The following is an 18,968-nucleotide window of genomic DNA, read 5'->3' as shown; positions in this document are numbered from 1 at the left end:
CAAAAAACATCAAATTTCCAGGAAAGTACTTTTAAAAATAGCTCTAATAAAGAAATGGAAAAAGATCCCATTTCTTATTAACTTCTAACTAATAATTTAGTTAAGTTAATGCTTAGAAGAGTTACAATAATTATAAAATCAAAAGGAAATCCCACGAAGGAAGTATTATATACTTGTAAATTAATGTAAATTTTTTTTTTTTTTAATGAAGTTTTAAACATTAAACAGTTGTACGAATACTTATTGCTTCAATATTTATATAATATTATAATATATCGATTGTTCTTTTTTTTGTTAATTTCGTAACATACATAAATAGCTATTTTTTTTTCAACTCTATATGTTCTAGAGATTTTCGAGAATATGTAGAATATCATTGTTTATAAAAACTAAGTTAATAAATTACAATTTTACACAGTTTTTTTGGAAATTGATCGGTATACGAATACTTTCTACACTCACTGTATATCAATGTTTGAAAGTTAAGAATAATTTGTTTGACTAAAAGAAGTATACATCAAATCATTATTCAATTAAAAATTTGCTACATATATATTACAATATATGCATATTGGTTTGTCGTTATTTATAAGTCTTTGCAATAATGCTGAGATAATTCTCCATATATACCTATAGTATGTGATCCATGAATATCAATTTCAATTTTAATGTAAATGTAATTATTAAGTGGACACTTTCGATGATAGTAGTCGAAAGTGTTCCACTTTCGAAAGAATTTATGTTTTCCTATCCAACGACGGGATTCAACTTCGTCGGAAGCCATCGTTGACGCCTACATTAGTAGCACACGTGCTTATGCGTTTCTACCGCAATCAGGATCTCGACTTCACACTCCATCAATCATCGGCGCATAATTCCCTTCAGTATCTCATTTTCCATTCAAAATTGCCTATGAAAGAGATTACTTATCGCAAGCTTCGCGGTCCATGATTAATAAACAGATCGATCTAACTCTATAGTATTTTAAACGCGCGTTGCGTATATGTTGCCGATGAAATATTGGCTGCGCTTGCAGCTGCATCAATTTTCGAAAAGATGAACACAAAGTACGAACATCAATTTTATTTTATCTCTTTCGTATACCTGTTGAAGGAACATGTGTAATCTTGGCGTAAAAAGCGAATCAAGCAAAATAGAATAATTGAGATAATTACGTGTAGTCGTTTGGTCGTAAACGCAATTACGGTAAATTTGTATTACATTTACGCGTATTACCGTAATTGATCTTATCAACAAGCAACTATAGATTATTAATTCCAATTACTTGTACACATAAATGGGGGAACAAACAAAAAAGCACAGTTTGATTGCTTACAGCAGAATGTGGATAAAACTATTGATTACATACTCTTTTAATTACTAATGTGGGTAATCAGTAGAAGCATTGTTAATGTTTCAAATAATTATTGTGTGAAATATTCTTAAATAATAATGCTTGTACCGACTACCTACATTTGCAATTTGGTTCTTCAACTCGCAAGCATAATTTTTTATTGTATTTCAGGCACTCTTTACTAGCTTCATGTAGGTATTGGCGCATTGTTATTCGTAATTATGATTCCAATTACGTGATAAATTAAGTGGCGTTCTTGATTACGTTATCATTACCAATCAACAGAAAATTGCAGGGAATTTATACAAGATACAAAGAAGATTTTGCATAAGAAATTTGAATTCCTCCTATAACTATGCATCCTGCTCGAAGTTGCTATTATACGTAGACGAAATTTACTAAGCTACTAGTAATCACGAATTCGCAGTAACGACAAAACGTTCTCGCTTCAGGCAGCCCCGAATCAAATCATGCCAATTAAAGAATTCAGATGTAATGCGCTTTACCAGTGTGTATGTAATGGCACGCGTTTCCTGCCAACCATGAAACTCATCGCGTTGAGTCCCTAAATTGAACGATCTAGTTGCAACGGGCTTTGGTCATTTCTGCACGACAGACACAGACTATGTCAAGTCAAAAATGATGGAAATTAAAGTTTTGTTATAACATCCAAGAACGTAATATTAATTTAGTGAACAGTTCGTATACAGCGAGTGCATAAAGTATTCGTACACCGATCAATTTCCCAAAAAACTGTGTAAAATTGTAATTTATTAACTTAGTTTTTATAAACAATGATATTCTACATATTCTCGAAAATCTCTAGAACACATAAAGTTGAAAAAAAAAATAGCTATTTATGTATGTTACGAAATTAACAAAAAAAAAGAACAATCGATAGAAATATTGAAGCAATAAGTATTCGCACAATTGTTTAATTTTTAAAACTTAAAAAAAAAAAAAGAAATTTACATTAATTTATGAGTATATAATATTTCCTTCGTGGGATTTCCTTTTGATTTTATAATTATTGTAACTCTTCTAAGCATCAAATTAACTAAATTATTAGTTAGAAGTTAATTTCCATTTCTCTATGAGAGCCATTTTTAAAAGTACTTTCCTGAAAATTTGATGTTTTCTGATTCGTACGGAGCAATAAACTAATGTGTTTACGTTACAAACTCTACTGTAAATGGTTCGTCATAAGAATCGTACAAATACTTATTGTTTCTATACTTTTACCCAGTTTTCGCATTTTTTTGTTAATGTCACAAATTATATTAACTAGTAAATGTTGTTTGGACTATATCTATCTCGGAGACTTCCGAGAATATGTACAATATCATTGATTATAAAAACAGAAGTTAAAAAACTACAATTTCACACAAAAGTATTTTTGGAAATTGATGGGTGTACGAATACATTCTACAGCCACTGTATATCTCAAATATACGAAACTTAAAGTCAACATACTTTGAATGCAGAGTTTCTTTTTCGATAATTCAAAGCAAAGTTGTTTTTGCACTATATTTATCCGTTAATAATATGATGTTTCAGTCAGAGTATGTGGCCCTTTTTAAGTAGAATATTAATTCTAATAATTGAAAACACTTATGGAGTTACTATAATTAAAATAAAACATTTTAATTAATTGATTTGGATGCATATTGACAAGTATGATGGTCTTTTTTATGTTGAGTTTATACTGTGGCCTAAATAGATTAAGAATTCTTTGTTAAACTATGCCACTAGCTTAAAAAGGTTAAGAACCACTAATTTAGAGCGAGCGGTTCTCGGACTTGGTGATGTCGATGCAGTGCACCGCGATGCAGTGTACCGCGATGTAGTTCTACGCACGCACACGCGGAATAACGAAAGAGTATATGTATACACTACCGATCAGAAGTTTGAGGCCACTCTTGAACGTCTCAGGAATTATTTTATAGAAATTCAATGGTACCTAAGATTCCTTCTAATTTCATTCGCTGGATTTCTAATTTCACAATATAATTGTAATTGGAATCAAGATTTTTAATCCATATTAATTGCCAATCTCTTGACTACATTCCCTTACGCGCGAGCAATTATTTTGGAGTTAATGAAACGTACAAATATTTATGACGTGCAACGTTTTTAAATAGTTTCAGTGTTAACGATACAAGCATTGAAATAAATGGGGATAACTTGATACGCCCAGTGAACTTGGTGAATAAACAAGTATTGGATAATAGATGCCCATGTTTTTTTTTTAAATTCACGATTCTGTGACATTAAACATTTTTTTTCGTTTTAGTAAAATCATGGAAAATGTTGAGATTCGAGTACTTTTACGTCACTACTGGAAGCAAGAGTTTAAAGCTACCGAAGCAGCAACGCAAATATTATATTTGGTAGCTTTAAACTCTTGCTTCCAGTTGTGACGTAAAAATACTCTTGAAGCGAACTTTTGGTTTACCCTAATATAATTAAGAGGTACAGGTAATTTCGTGAAGAGACTAAAATTACTTTAGAAATACACCGATAACTGAGTAACGCTTACTTGATCCACCCTGTGTTCGAAGTGTAACGATCTAGGACTCGATCTGAAACTTGTAGCGGGTAGTGTACGGGTCTCCGCGAAACGCATACAGAAGAAAGAGGATGAACGTCCACGCGGCAGGCCGAACACATGGTCAGCCATGCAAGTACACTGGAATACGTTGCGCGTGTGGAAACTGCAGACAGATATCATGTGGTAGCGACCGCAGAGGTGTAATGATATAATGACAGAGACAGCCTGGTCGGAATTGATGGAATCAGTGCTTGCCGCGTTAGGCCTGGTAATCCAACCTAACGCACTCGTTCCATTAAAGGCCCCGGCACTGATCTCAGAAACAGATTTCATTCACGGATCAACGGAATGGAAGCTTCACCCTTGATCTTTCTTGCATCGCGAGGTTACGAAGAAAGTTAAATTAACCTCGCTGAGCTGAATGCTTCCGAAGCTTCTCGCGGTAGTTGGTCGCAGAATTAAATTGTGTACATGAAAGAAAAGAGAGAGGTCTAGCGATAGGTTACGATACTGCGCTTGGTTGGAGTAGACGAATCGAGAACATGGAGCTGACGTGGATTCAACATTTCTGTTGAGTTGTTTGCGAGGTCCTTGACCTCAACATTTATATTTATTCGTTTATTTTATGACTGTTTAATCGTATAGATTCTAAATCCTTATTCCAAGAATAATAGAACTTACCTTTAAAACAAGTCATCTGATGCAGGATGTTACTGCACTGAAATAAAAAGATGCATTGAAAATTAATTAAATAAGAAACAGAATTATGTGGAATCTATTTTGATTAAAAATGCAATGTTTTAAAAATATTTAGTATGGTTAAAGTTTCATTTGTATATACGACTTTTCCTATACAGCAACCTAATAATATTATCAAATATTATATATAAATAAATATACAGATACCTCGAAGCAGAATTGTTTAAATTCACTTTTTCGACCCCTTTAAACTCGTCAGACTCGGTTCTAGCAACCTCTGCTGCTTAAGGCCTAATAAAAACTAAACTAGAATTTTCAGGGTACGCCAAAATCAAGTATTTTGAGTCTTAGAGGTCTCGCGACCAGAAAGAGGTGTCAGAAATAATTCGAAATTGCGTGTCTTTCTAAAGATGCACGCGTTCGACTATAAAAATTCAGATAGGACAGGTCGACTTGTAATTGCATTCCGTAATTGATGCATGAAAAGCGCAATCGTTCGAAGTTAGCGAAAAAAAAAGTGTATTTACTGATAATTGGCACAGGTCTCAAGGATCATGGATTTGAAATCGTGACAGGCTAATTACGTAATTACAGCCAGGAATATAATAGTAAGTATTATTCAACGCAAATTGTTACGTGGCTTACGTTACGGATGTGAAATTCGTAGAAACCCGACACGGGAAACCCCGAAAAAGTGTTCCTCCACGTTGCGGACGTCGCAGAACCAATTTATCAAATTGTTATTGATCAGCGATTAGTATCGATCGATAGTTATCGGATTTCGTAATCGTCGACGCTGATTGATTCGTTAAATTTTATTTTCTTGCTCGTGGACTCGTTAATAGCATACAAGAAAAGAGGGGGAAAAATGTATCTGTTAGGATATCGATGATATGTCATTAAACATACGGTATTTTACGATTCTATGATCGTAGAAATAATACCGTGTGAGTGGGTCAGTGGCAGAGAAACTACTTTGTGAGTAACGGTATACTATATCTTGAGTTTCGTTTAAAATGCAAGAACGATTTAAAAGCGTTTGCAAAACGTAAGCGTGAAACAGCAATCGAGACGGTAATAGTATAATTTATTCGCTCGTTCTATTTATATAATTGACACGCGTCATCCAGAAAATTCCGAGTACCTGTTTTAAGTATAACTATATCATCAAAAATGTGTTTACTCGATAAGGTGAATATTTTATACGAATTATGCTACAGGAAGGCATAATCGAACTGTTGTCATCTTCCTTACATCATTTAAAATATTTTTTCATTGCAGACACGGGAAGATATGAAATATACGTATTTATAATGTAGTTTTGGAATTTTTAGAATTCTTTTTAGTAATTGTTTTCATATTGACGAACTATGGTCGTCATTTCTTTTGAATCATTTAATGTATCTTTCGTAATTTTCTATAGTATCATAATTTTGTAATCGTGCCTAATTATTGGCAACTTAAAACTGGATATTAGAATAAGAAAGATATAATCGTCCCTTAGAAGAAATTTAAGCATGATTAACCTAGACCTTGTTAGAATCAAATTACTATATTAATTTCATACAATAATATAATATAATAAAAAGCTATAATCTTTCATTTTTAAGTGTCTTTTTATGCCTCTTCTTATTCAACAATATGAGCTTTAATTCATCTTATTTAAAAAGGACTCACAGAGGGTTCAAAATCCTCAAAATCCTGCAAAACAATAATAATAACATTATGAGAGTGGATAACTATCCTGCGTCCTTTTCCGGCTCATTGTATTATCTGAAATTAGCGTTTATTTATTTTTTGCGTGACAACATTCTCTCAGGAGTTCATCATTATGCCTATAATCATATTCATTTGCGTCATATCACGTTCCTCCACTTTGAGACAGGACCTTACCCGAGTCATTTCGTGATCTAAACGATCACTTTGCTCGAAGAACAATTACACTAGTTTACAAAAAAAAAAGAAAAAAAATGTACATTCAATGCCACAATTCTTTTCTTATGTATTTTGGCCTACTAAACTCGAAAATCGCGAGAAAATGTTTTTTGTATTGATAGGTATTTTTTATATGAATTTTTGAATTTTTGTTCGATTTTGTTCTGACATACCTTCACATTTTAGGCCATATCTCGAGCTAGAAACGTCAGATTGGGTCGCACAAGACGCCATTTTAAAGGTAATATTTTAGCCGAAAAAATCAAAATTTCTCATATATATTGGCTCGTAATACTTAAACTATTGAACCGATTGGAAAATAATATAAAATACAATTGTTGGAAATTCGATTACCTTTAAAATGGCGTCTTGTGCGACCCAATCTGACGTTTCTAGCTCGAGATATGGCCTAAAATGTGAAGGTATATCAGAACAAAATCGAACAAAAATTCAAAAATTCATATAAAAAATACCTATCAATAGAAAAATATTTTCTTGCGATTTTCGAGTTTAGTAGGCCAAAGTACGTAAGAAAAAAATTGTGACATTGAATGTACATTTTGGCTGTAAACTACTGTTATTGAAACTAGTGCCTACAGTCGTGTACCATGTCCAATGTTACTGTTTTTATATCGTAATCGCGATACTAATTGTTTTATTGTAGATATTTTGCGGACACCCTTGCTCACAATGAAAATGGGGGTGGAACGACGACCCACGGCGGCCGCGTCGAGGCGACGGTTACCCAACAACCACCACCTCGATTACCCTCACCGATTACCCAAAATCATCCAGTCTCGAGTACGTGCGCATCCGGTACCACTATCGTACCGAACGGCACTACTTACAAGGATCCACAATCGTACGTTCACCCGTAAGTTGAACTTACCCAAGAACCAGAATACAGATTCCACAGATTACGATTTCTGATTTACGACGAAGACGTTTGCGCGCGTGGAATCGGCATGGAATTGCGCAATCCTCGAGTAAAAGACTCGAACGAGGATGCGGTTCGTTCGAACTCATCGAGACACGAAGTGAAACGTCGATATCGCGTTAGGCGAAATGTTTGCAGCGATTGACGAACGTGGTTTGAATGTGTTTTATTTAAACTTTGAAAATGTGTGTGTGTGTATTATTTTGGTCCTGTATGAGCGTAGAAAAATAGACAAAATATTGATGCAAGGCCAAGTAGAGGTATATAATACAAAATTAATTAATTTATAGCGTCGTTGTAAGAGGGAACGTTTTCATTGGTCAAGAATAAGTGACACCATACCAATGTCATACTACTTTTGAATTCACGCGATGAAGAAGTTTCTGATTCAAATGTGTCGATAAGACTATAATGTTCTTATTATGTATTTTCAAATAATACAAGCTTATATCGTGTCACGTACTTTTGACCAAACAAGAATTTCAATTTCTTTTCTTCCTCTCGTATACCAACACTGTAATTTTAATTTTATATTACACAATTTCACGTACCCTTTCATTATTATTTATTCTATTCCTTACGTTCACATATGACCAGAATTTCGTACATAAATGACTGAGGACGACTGAAAGTTAGCAGTCGAGATATTTAAATAAAATATATTTAATTTACTTTTGCCTAGTAACTTTGACAAGTGGAATATGTCACGATGTTGAGAAAATTTTATTAGTAGTTTCCAGTTTCGTTTCAAGTATATTCAACTTTTCATTTTCAGACACGCATTACCTGAAAGTCCACCGGACAGTGGCAGCGAACCACCGTATTCGCCACCTGGTCACAACGACACTCAGCACGTTCATTCGCCACGTGAGTGTCTAAAGTGTTCGAAAGTAGAGTGTCTAAAATATTTGAAACTATCCAAGTGGACAGTCTGATAATTCCAGATAAAAAAAATATCTTCTTAGATATTCATTTAAGGAGGCTCTAGTGCAAATAGAAATAACGCCAAGAAAATTATAAAAATTTGTATACGGGTTAGATTTTATTCCAAAAACACCCACACAAATTTTGGGAAGGCTAGGGTACCAGAAGCTTAGAAATAAATGTTTCAATTTCTCACTTTTTAACGTGGGCTCTTATAGGAAAATGCGTTTTCAACACACTCAATTACGTGCTACAAAATAATTGACGCCGAGATTGGATCGAAAATTGTATGCATAATAGAAAAATATCTGAAGAACATATATTGATTTACAAAATACTCCGAGGGTACTTGTAGTATTAATAATAAATTAAAGAATACTAAGATAATGCGTTTTGTCTTCTGCTGTTGACATAGTACGAGAGATCTGGCACGCTGTAATAACGACTAAAAATCAATGTTTAACATAATTTTTTTTTTATTTTGATATAAAATTGCGAACCATTGTAATATTCTAAATACTATGCCAGATATACTACTGCGTGAATCAAGTGACAATAGTAACTCTATATTGACTTACAGCGTAACTGTAGAGCCTCCTTAGTACATTATTATCCTGTTTGACACTAAAACTACTGAAACAACACTAAGTCAACACATACATACCTATTATACAGATAATTACATCGTTGTTATTAAATGGAAGAAGAGCAAACTATTATAATTTCTCAATCAAATTAAATTTCTATTATAATAATTGCCCTAAAAAATTACAGCAAACGATTCACCTAAAATATTCCACGTTAAAAAAGAACAAAATATATCTCATTAAACCCTATTAGTGTACCTGCGTGCCCACAAATTTCCACGTCAATCCAATTATTTCTGTTTATCAAGAAAAAAATTTCAAGCCACAATTTTCAACCCAGTGTACCATTCTGTCTCCTGATCGTATCTGTTTGCTGAGAACGCCTTTCAAATTCCGTGAGAAGCGTTTGTCAGTGAAATAGTACAGAGTCGCGGCGATGAACTCATCCTGAACTTTCCAATTAAGGATTTACAGTTACAGGTACTGTACTATTTCAGATCAAAAGGTAGCTCTTCAAGAGATGCTTTTGCATCATCAAGGCAATCAGGCGAACTATCCTTCAAATTTACTACCTTCTTCGCCGAGGACCTTAACTTCGTCCACGGATCCGCTGTTACTGACCCATTCGGTCTTGACTTCCCATCTCGCGTCGGGAACACCGAATCTACAATCTCAACAGCAAATAGGACAAAACCTGGTGCCTTTGCCGCACGAGCACAGCCCTGGTAACATCAACACGTTGTACTCGCCGCTACAATCGGCACCCAAGAAGAGAAAACTGAGCCAGGATGGTCTTATTCACGTGAAGCAGGTGCAACGAGTAAAATTTCCGATTACTAATGTCGATTAATTGTAGACATAATTTTTTTTCTGTATTTCTTTAATGTATTCTAAGGTAGAAACATTTCAAGCATGGGTAACTGTATTTAAAAGAAGGATGTGCACAAAAAATATAATGTTTGTATAAGTGTATGTAATAGAGAAATTAAGAAGGTGATAGTTAGACGATATATTTGTATAATAAATTCCAGAAAATTATTAGTCACACATGATAATATGATTTCAAAGTCTTTTTTCAAATGCCAGAGAAATATTTCGTGCAATTATGTTCAGAATAAAATGGTTGAATGGCTCTATCTTGTAATACTTTGCTTTCACTAAGTTTTATATCGAAATTTTTCTTTCTTTTTGATTATTGACGTAATCTCGTAGGAGCCTGAACTGGGCACAGTGGAGCATAGCTGTAGCAGCAGTAGCGCAGTCCTCGATGGGGATGAAGTCGCAGACAATAGCTACATCGACGCCAGCTACCAATGCATTCGGTTTCACCCCTTTCAGCAAACATCTTGGCATGTTCTTTGCGACCACAATCTGAAAGAGCTCCCAGTGCCTCATTATCGCGTGGACGCTGACAAAGGATTCAATTTTAGTAACTCCGACGACGCGTTCGTTTGCCAGAAGAAGAATCATTTTCAGGTAGACACGTCCGTCGTTGATGTTTTGGTCTACTTTCATTCAGTTGTTGTGTTTTCTCGAAATTCTTGGCTCTTCCAAGTCTAGAAATGACTTGTGTAGTTTCCGAACTAATTATATTTGAACTGACAGATTAAAATATTCAATTTTGTAGTGAATTAAATTAGACTTTGATCATTTTCTTAGCAAGATGTATTGCTTCCGTTTTAAGATAGACATCACTTTGTTTGTCTCAAGAAATTTCAAGATTTTTAGTTGTGTTACTTCTGAAGCAAGGATGCAACATGTTTTAATTATTGTATTGTTCATATACAGGGTGTCCCAGCCTTAGTGATACAGCGCTCTAACTCCAAAACTATCAGCCGAATGCAAAATTGCAAATATGAAAATTTCATAGTAAAATAGGGCTCATGTTTCAGCGAGAAGGAATTTTTGTTAACTTTGTTATTTAACGAGATACGATGGTCTAGTTTCGTTTTTCAAATGGAACTATATATTTTTGTTTATACCATGCGATAGTACTTTTCAAGACGAATTCATTCAGCTTTAATGTATTTACTCGATTTTTATTACTTTTCAAGCTATAACGCTTCAAAGTTTGCTAATTTTCAAGGAAAAAACTCGATTCGGCCCCGGGCGGTCCCATTGATGCGGTACGCACCATGCGGTTCTTGAAATCGATAGGGAGGAAAATGGGAAGAATGAAGAATCCCAATATTCTGGGCCTAGAATCCCAAGCGAGACCCTCCCTATCGATTTCAAGAACCGCATGGTGCTTACCGCATCAATGGGACCGCCGGGGGCCGAATCGAGTTTTTTCCTTGAAAATTAGCAAACTTTGAAGCGTTATAGCTTGAAAAGTAATAAAAATCGAGTAAATACATTAAAGCTTAATGACTTTGTCTTGAAAAGTACTATCGCATGGTATAAAAAAAATATATAGTTCCATTTGAAAAACGAAACTAGACCATCGTAATGACTTTGTCTTGAAAAGTACTATCGCATGGTATAAACAAAAATATATAGTTCCATTTGAAAAACGAAACTAGACCATCGTATCTCGTTAAATAACAAAGTTAAAAAAAATTCCTTCTCGCTGAAACATGAGCCCTATTTTACTATGAAATTTCCATATTTGCAATTTTGCATTCGGCTGATAGTTTTGGAGTTAGAGCGCTGTATCACTAAGGCTGGGACACCCTATACTATCAAGAAACAGACACCAATAATTCCATTTTTCACATATTTTGCTACATAATTATTGAAAAAATATTTCTTTATCACCCTGGAGACTCGAAACAATAACGTCAAAATATATCGATGATCTCGTAGGACCCCAAATTACTTTATTGTTTATCTTTAGATTACCTGTCACGCTCAGCTCCAGGGCGAAGCTATATTCGTGAGAACTGGCGAGGGTCTGAAAAAGATAAGTAGCTTCCAATTACACTTTTACGGCGTCAAAGTTGAATCGCCGACGCAAACGATCAGAGTCGAGCAGAGCCAAAGCGACAGAAGCAAAAAGCCGTTCCACCCTGTGACGTAAGTATACAGATAAAAGTGAATAGACGAATGATTATCGTAGCACACCGTCGCCACGTTTCTTTTTCGTTCTCTGTTCAAAATTTCTCAACGAACGTTTCGGATCCCTTGGTGCGAAATTCTTTCATTCTTGGTAGCCAGAAGGTTACTGCGTTACGCTAAAATAGAGCTGCTTTCAGGGTGGAATTGGGCGGCGAACGCGTTACGAAGGTAACCGTTGGCCGTCTTCACTTCAGCGAGACGACCAGTAATAATATGAGGAAGAAGGGAAAACCTAATCCGGATCAAAGATATTTTCATTTGGTCGTCGGTTTGCACGCCCACACTGCAGACCAAGCTAGTTACCAAGTGGTGGCTCACGCGTCAGAAAGGATAATCGTGAGGGTAATTGTCCTTGTACATTCCGATAAGTAAAAGATTAACCCTTTGCACTCGAGGGCTTTTTCTCTTAGGCGAACTAACAACTCCAAACGATTGCGGGTATATTAAGGGAAGGGTTGTATTGGTACTTTATAATGATCTTAAGTTCAAGAAAACGTATACAAATAATAAAATTTATAAAACATACAACATATAAAACAAAATCTGTTAAATATTTTACTTTGTATTTGATTTTTGTATGATATTTTACAAAATAATCCCCGAGATGGATTCTCAGTATGTTAGGACATGTATCATAATAATATGAGGTTTCTCGCCTGACGCCAGGTTTATTACGGCCATAGCAAACCTTACAGTCCCTCTTTACCTCTTTCAAAACAATATGATGCTTTCCATTTAGCCGAGACTCATCGCTGTTTGGTCTCGCCGCTTGATCGCGATGCTGGCGATACGGTTCTCCCAATTCTTCCACAAGCGTTTCTACATAGATAATCTAAATGGTTTAGTGGTCTTTCCTTTCTTTTCTTTTTTTCTTGCTTAGAAAGGATGTAGAAATTTGTCAAACATCTTATCGCGCATCGAAAACAAACATAACGAGTTAAAGAAGGCCTGGGCGCCGCTACGGCGCCCGTAGAGTGGACGCGCAATACTGCCCGGGCGCCGTAGCGGCGCCGCTCGAGTGCAAAGGGTTAATATTGTGCACAATTTAACGATAAGACGTGAATATTTAAATTGAAGTATAAGTTGTGTATATACTCGTGTTTTAATATTAGAATGCAATTCCTTAAATAATGAACTTATGAAAGATTGCACAAAATTAAAGAAATATAAATTGTCCGAGTTATTTGTTTGTAGTTAATGGGAGGAGGAACAAACTAATTTCTCAATCGAATTAATTCTTTATTACAATACTTGTCCTCAAAAATAGCAGTAAAAGCTTTGTTAATAACTGAGTGACTTTAGAAAAACGTTTAAAGTATTAGGTTGTCCCGAAAGTTTCTTTCGCGAGTTGCACTCAATTATTTTATGTGGTCGTGTTTATATAAATAGACAATCTAATTTCATATATATTCATGTTGTAACAGTAATGAAGCAAAATGAATCGCGCACAATTCAGTAATGTAACATAAAACATAAACTATTGTGCATGTATTACTTAATAATAAAACGAATGAAACTTTTGGGACAACCTAACATGTTGATCAAATGAAGTGGTTTTAACTTTAAGGATCGAAGTAAAACAGCCTGCACATACGAATATGAGCTATTATGTTTCATGCAGGCAAGTAACCCTGGCCAGTTCGAATCAGAAGGCAGCGGTGTCGGTGCTGAAGGTGGTTGGCAGAGAGGCGCTGCACCAGACAGCGTTTATCATGCTGGTAGAGTTGGAATTAACACGGACAGGCCAGACGAAGCTCTGGTAGTTCATGGTAACATGAAGGTATCTACATCTAAGTTACTCTTTCAATAGAAACGTATCATTTTAATAAAGTGTAGATTCACATTCTCATAAAACATTTCATGAAACATATATATATATATATATTATCTACAAAATTATTATATATTAATTCATCAAATCAGATCCATTATGTATTATAAACACTTATTACTTTATTAGAATTATATTAAATACGTGTGACATATAATTGTAATTCATTAATGTATATAAATAGTCAATCTTAAATTTATATAATTAAATGGATATAGAATTAAAATAAATAAATAAAAACATTTAAATTAAATACACCACCAATCCAACAAATAAACAGGTTTATCGGATTGGTGAGTATTTGAATACCAATTTATATCTATATGTTTATATATATTATCTATAAATTTATTATATATTAATTCATAAAATCAGACATATTATGTAACATAAATTCATGAAACAGAACAGTTTTTCATAAAACATTTTTGCACATGTTTACAGGTGACAGGTCACATTGTTCAACCTAGCGACGCACGGGCCAAACAGAATGTCCAGGAGGTGGATACGCGTGAACAACTGCGAAATGTCCAGCAGTTGAGAGTGGTCCGCTACAGATACGCTCCAGAATTCGCCCAGCATTCGGGATTGGGTATCAAACACCAAGAGGACACGGGCGTCATAGCGCAAGAAGTCCAGCAGATACTTCCGGAAGCTGTGCTACCAGCTGGCGATATAGTTCTTCCGAATGGTCAAAGGATCGAGAACTTCCTGGTAGTGAACAAGGAAAGGATATTCATGGAGAACGTCGGCGCAGTGAAGGAATTATGTAAAGTAAGATAACCAAAGAGTCTGTTTTTTTTTCAAGTATAAGTAAATATTTTGATTGTTGCTCTGTATGCTCGTATAAATGTTTTCACCTTTATTTATATTATACAAATTTTATGAACAATCAGATGGTGCCTTCCGTAATTTAATGTATTATTAGATTGACTCAGTGTATATTTAATGACTTCATTTCTTTCTTTAGAAATTGGTATATTGGGTTGTTTAGAAAATTTATGTCGATTTTTCACCTTTTTCCGCATTAAAAGGTGGAAAGATCGTGGAACAAAATGGTACCCATGTAATTCAATAACTATATATTAAAATTGAAGTGTGCCTTTGAGTTTTTCTTAAAAATTGGCACGATCTTTCTGGACAATCTAACATTTGTAATATTTACATGTATTTATTTTCTTACTAAATGTACATCCATTTATCGCTTTCACATTTTTAATTTAAGAATTGAAACGTCTATTAACTAAATGGACTATGCATTCTTGAACTATATACCTTCACAGATTTCTCCGTATTTTCTTTTTTTTCTGAATATATTAAAATCTTATAGGTGACGGATAGCTTGGAGACGCGCATAGACCAGCTGGAAAGAATAAACAAACGGCTAGCGAAGCTGAAGAGAGGCGACAGCCTGAAAAGTTCTATTAGTACAATATCTAGCATATCAAGTAACAAATACTCATCGTCTATAAATAATAAGACCACTGTACAGGGAAAGGTGAAGAAGAGCGAGCGCGAAGATGAACTTCTTTGCAGCAACAAGTTTATTCAGATTATCATTGTTATACTTATTCTCATCATGGCGTTTTGGTAATGAAACTCTCCTTGAAACATTTTCAACTTTCGGTTCGCATCGATGGTACCAGATTATTTAGACGAACAAATTTCAATTACAGCTTAGTTGCGATGGCGACTTTATACTTCTTAGAATATCAAAAGCGCAGCAGTCTCGAATTGTCAGCAGTAGCGAGCAACGGGATGCTGGCTATAAGACCAGCTCGTCCTTCGACAGTATCTAGCACACCTAATTACGATTCCCGATACAATTCGTTACTGGACAGTACGTTGTCAGCGTCGTACACGAAACACGGTTCGCTGAGTAGAGGCTCGGATGGTAGTTTATCCATTAAAAGTAATGCTCTTTCCACGCAAGCGCCGCACACGAAACAGCAACTCTACTCTCAAGAAATTACTTGGTATCCGATAAGTCATTCGGGGCCACAGCCAAAAATTGAAAAGAACAGGTTTGTTTCGCCGATGTACTTTAATCCTCTCGGAAGAAAAGTTCTGGAAGTTATACGGGTCGAGGCACTAGCGCCACCTGTGAACTTTTCGCCTGAGAGGACGATACCTAAGTCGTTATTTCGCCACAAATTATTCCAGCGTATTTTACGAACGTTTTCAGTGAAATTCGGGAGAATTGGCTGAGAAATGCAGACGCTATTCCCCATAACGTGGACGAAAACGATCAGGGTTCAGACGTAGACCCTGCATCCGTTACCAAAAGTCCGATTCCTTTAGGTAGACCAGTAAACTGTCCCAGACATTTCACCGAATTTAAAAATCCCTGTCAGGTAATAATCGCGCATCAGTTAGTTAGCCTTGTATGTTTGTTCAAAATGCTGACCGAGGAATTCTTCCTTAGATTTACTGTTGCACAGCTAAGATTCACCAATTCGAGGACCCCCAACCCGATCATCCCCCTGAGAAAAAATCAATTCGTAAGTCTTACATTGTGTTACAAACGAGAAAATAGCGATGCAAGCAGCCTTGCTCTACGTAAAAATATTCCGACTACACTTTCCAGCGGATCACATAGAACAGCCATTGAACGTGCACGAGGAGAAACGTAAGATAAGCAAAGGTTTCCAGAATGGCATCAGTCCATCCGATCCGAGCACGCAAACACTCGTGAAAGAGGTAAAATAATAGTAAATATGTATGTATACGACGGTCATTCAAATATAAATCGGAATTTTTGTACAGAGCTTTATTGAGGATAGATACGAATACAAATGGAGTGCCTTATTTTTCTACGTAGGTTCCTTACACAGAAATACATTTTCTCCATCAGATTGGAAGCTTTCTGATCCCATCACAAAAAGTAGAATTTAGCCGTTCTAGTAGTCAAATGCGCAGGTACAATTAAATTTGTGAATCGCTATGAAGGAGAAGGGGAGGCTTTTTTTGGCCATATAGTGACCTGTAACGAAATATGGGTCCATCACTATACCTCTGAACACAACAGAATGAGTATGGAGTGGTGGAAGTTAAAGAGGTGGCACTGTTCATGGCCAAGACTCTACTGTCAGTCAGGAAAGTTCTGGCAACTGTGTTTTGAAGGACAGAGAGCTCCACAAGTTTAGTCCAAGGGTTGATACCTATGCCTGAGGGCCATACCCGTCCCCACCCAAAGCTGATGGGTTTATAAAACGACAAACGGGTGCCTAATAACTTATTATTAGTACCAGTTACCACTGGTAGGGGTTCTTATTCTAACGAACCCACACAGGCCGACCGGGAAAGAAAATGGAAAGACAAGCCCTCTCTATTATTACACTTTATCGAGGCAAGTACTCGGGAACCTCGTAAAACTCTAGTCTCCAGCAATTGTAAGGAGTTTTGCTCCGAGTCCTCTTGTTCTGGGGAGGTCTAGCACCACCCCAGGGGACGGACCCCATGTTTTGAAGGACAGTGACTATTTTATTACTTTACTATTGCTCTCTCCCTCTATTTTGTTCATGGTTTCGCCGTTACGCGACAGCCAATTGAGCTGCCTCGCCAACCCCTGAGCAACGGACAATACACACTGTACAGGGTGTAAAAAATGTTTGGTCTTGGTAAGCATAAGCGTATTCTACATCTTCGGATCGATGAAGATTTGTAAACAAAAGTTGCCCCAAAATTGTCCTTGACAATTCCTATATTCCAAAGCCACACTTTATACATATACTTCACGTGCTCTTCACATAGTTTCCAAATGCTTCATGTATTGCACGAAGCATTTGTCGAATATTTATATATTTTTGCACCATGATACTATATCGCACATGAATAACCGCTGTAATCAGAAGCTAGACTAAACGTGATATAAATGTGATATAAATCTAAGTTCGATCACTCGAACTGTGTTTATGTGGCCTTTAACGCTGTAGCGATGTGTTTACATTCTCGTGAAGACTGTGTTTATGGCGACAACTAGCATTTCAATTTGAAATCGCCAACATCTATGAATAAAATTCATTTTACAGCCGACAAAACTTCCGCATCAATTTTTGGCAAAACGATCAAATTTGCACCCATAGTTCTTTTGACACTTTTTATCCTCATGATGCGTAGAATACAATGCAATGGAAAAAAATTTCGACCTTGAAATTCAAGGTCAAGGACAATTTTGCGGCAACTTTTGTTTACAAATCTTCATCGATCCGAAGATGTAGAATACGCCTACGCCTATGCTTGCCAAGACCAAATATTTTTTTACACCCTGTACAATTGGTTACTGGACCAGCCAACTTCTTTTTTTCTAAGGGGATCAGAAAGCTTCCTACCCGATAAAGAAAATGTATTTCTGTTGGAGAAAAGCACGCAGAAAAATAAGGCCCTCAATTTGTACTTGTATCTATCACCAATAAACTCGTGTACAAAAGTTCTGGTTTATATTTGAACGACCCTCGTATTTCACGTTAAAATTGGATTCATCATGGATTAAAGAATTGTGCATTGTACTCACTTCAGAATAATTATAAATATCTACATAAGAGAACAAGAAGAGAAACCGGTGGCGGTGATTGGGGGGAAGTTGCCAGTAACGCTGCAGGATCCTTACCTCCGGAGCCTAAACCGCAATTGTGGATAGTGGCGGAAAGATTTAACGCTTCGCTTGATCAAAAGTATTGTTCCGCGTCCTCGCAGGATACACCGAACAATATCACTTGCGTTGTACCTTTGTCCAAGTACATGCAAGACACGCATCTTACGTTGCATTTTGTGTGAGTTTATAACATTCGAACGTTGCTATTACATCGATCTTGTCAAAGGGATTAGCACTATAGGCATGTTGTGTTGTTAGTGGAATGCCTTGGTACTGGCAAGTGGTGCAGCAATGCTCTTCGCCAGCAAGTTCTGGCATAGATGAATCCATGATATGCGGTCAGAAATACACGATCCAGCAAACGGCTCAATATATCGAAAGTAACAATCAACCAGGTGACCAATTGTTTCCCCTCGATGTTGCTCATTATCTCAGGAAAACATTGAGGTTTCGTGTACCTACTGTACAACCGCAGGAGGTAATTATTTCTTTGCTGAAA

The 18,968-nt window shown here is 35.9% G+C and overlaps 1 protein-coding gene across 3 annotated transcripts in view; it reads left to right on the top strand.

Moving 5' to 3' along the window:
* Positions 1-18,968, top strand: part of LOC128872384 (myelin regulatory factor-like protein) — a 90,603-nt gene that overhangs the window by 67,571 nt on the left and 4,064 nt on the right. Inside the window, exons 3-17 of one of the 3 annotated variants that reach the window (XM_054115018.1) lie at positions 7,204-7,413; positions 8,252-8,343; positions 9,485-9,798; positions 10,200-10,463; positions 11,824-12,002; positions 12,170-12,386; positions 13,666-13,824; positions 14,320-14,649; positions 15,206-15,465; positions 15,552-15,899; positions 16,061-16,229; positions 16,301-16,376; positions 16,463-16,575; positions 18,394-18,647; positions 18,728-18,947. In XM_054115018.1, coding sequence (XP_053970993.1) covers positions 7,204-7,413; positions 8,252-8,343; positions 9,485-9,798; positions 10,200-10,463; positions 11,824-12,002; positions 12,170-12,386; positions 13,666-13,824; positions 14,320-14,649; positions 15,206-15,465; positions 15,552-15,899; positions 16,061-16,229; positions 16,301-16,376; positions 16,463-16,575; positions 18,394-18,647; positions 18,728-18,947 — 3,205 coding nt within the window. Of the gene's footprint in view, positions 1-7,203; positions 7,414-8,251; positions 8,344-9,484; positions 9,808-10,199; positions 10,464-11,823; positions 12,003-12,169; positions 12,387-13,665; positions 13,825-14,319; positions 14,650-15,205; positions 15,466-15,551; positions 15,900-16,060; positions 16,230-16,300; positions 16,377-16,462; positions 16,576-18,393; positions 18,648-18,727; positions 18,948-18,968 lie in introns of all 3 variants that reach the window. The other 2 variants (XM_054115019.1, XM_054115017.1) reach the window with 2 other exon arrangements.

Source organism: Hylaeus volcanicus, chromosome 2, assembly GCF_026283585.1.
Source record: "Hylaeus volcanicus isolate JK05 chromosome 2, UHH_iyHylVolc1.0_haploid, whole genome shotgun sequence".
NCBI classification, from domain to species: Eukaryota; Metazoa; Arthropoda; class Insecta; order Hymenoptera; family Colletidae; genus Hylaeus; species Hylaeus volcanicus.
Note: the sequence above shows the minus strand (reverse complement) of the source record. Positions and strands in the feature narration are given on the sequence as shown.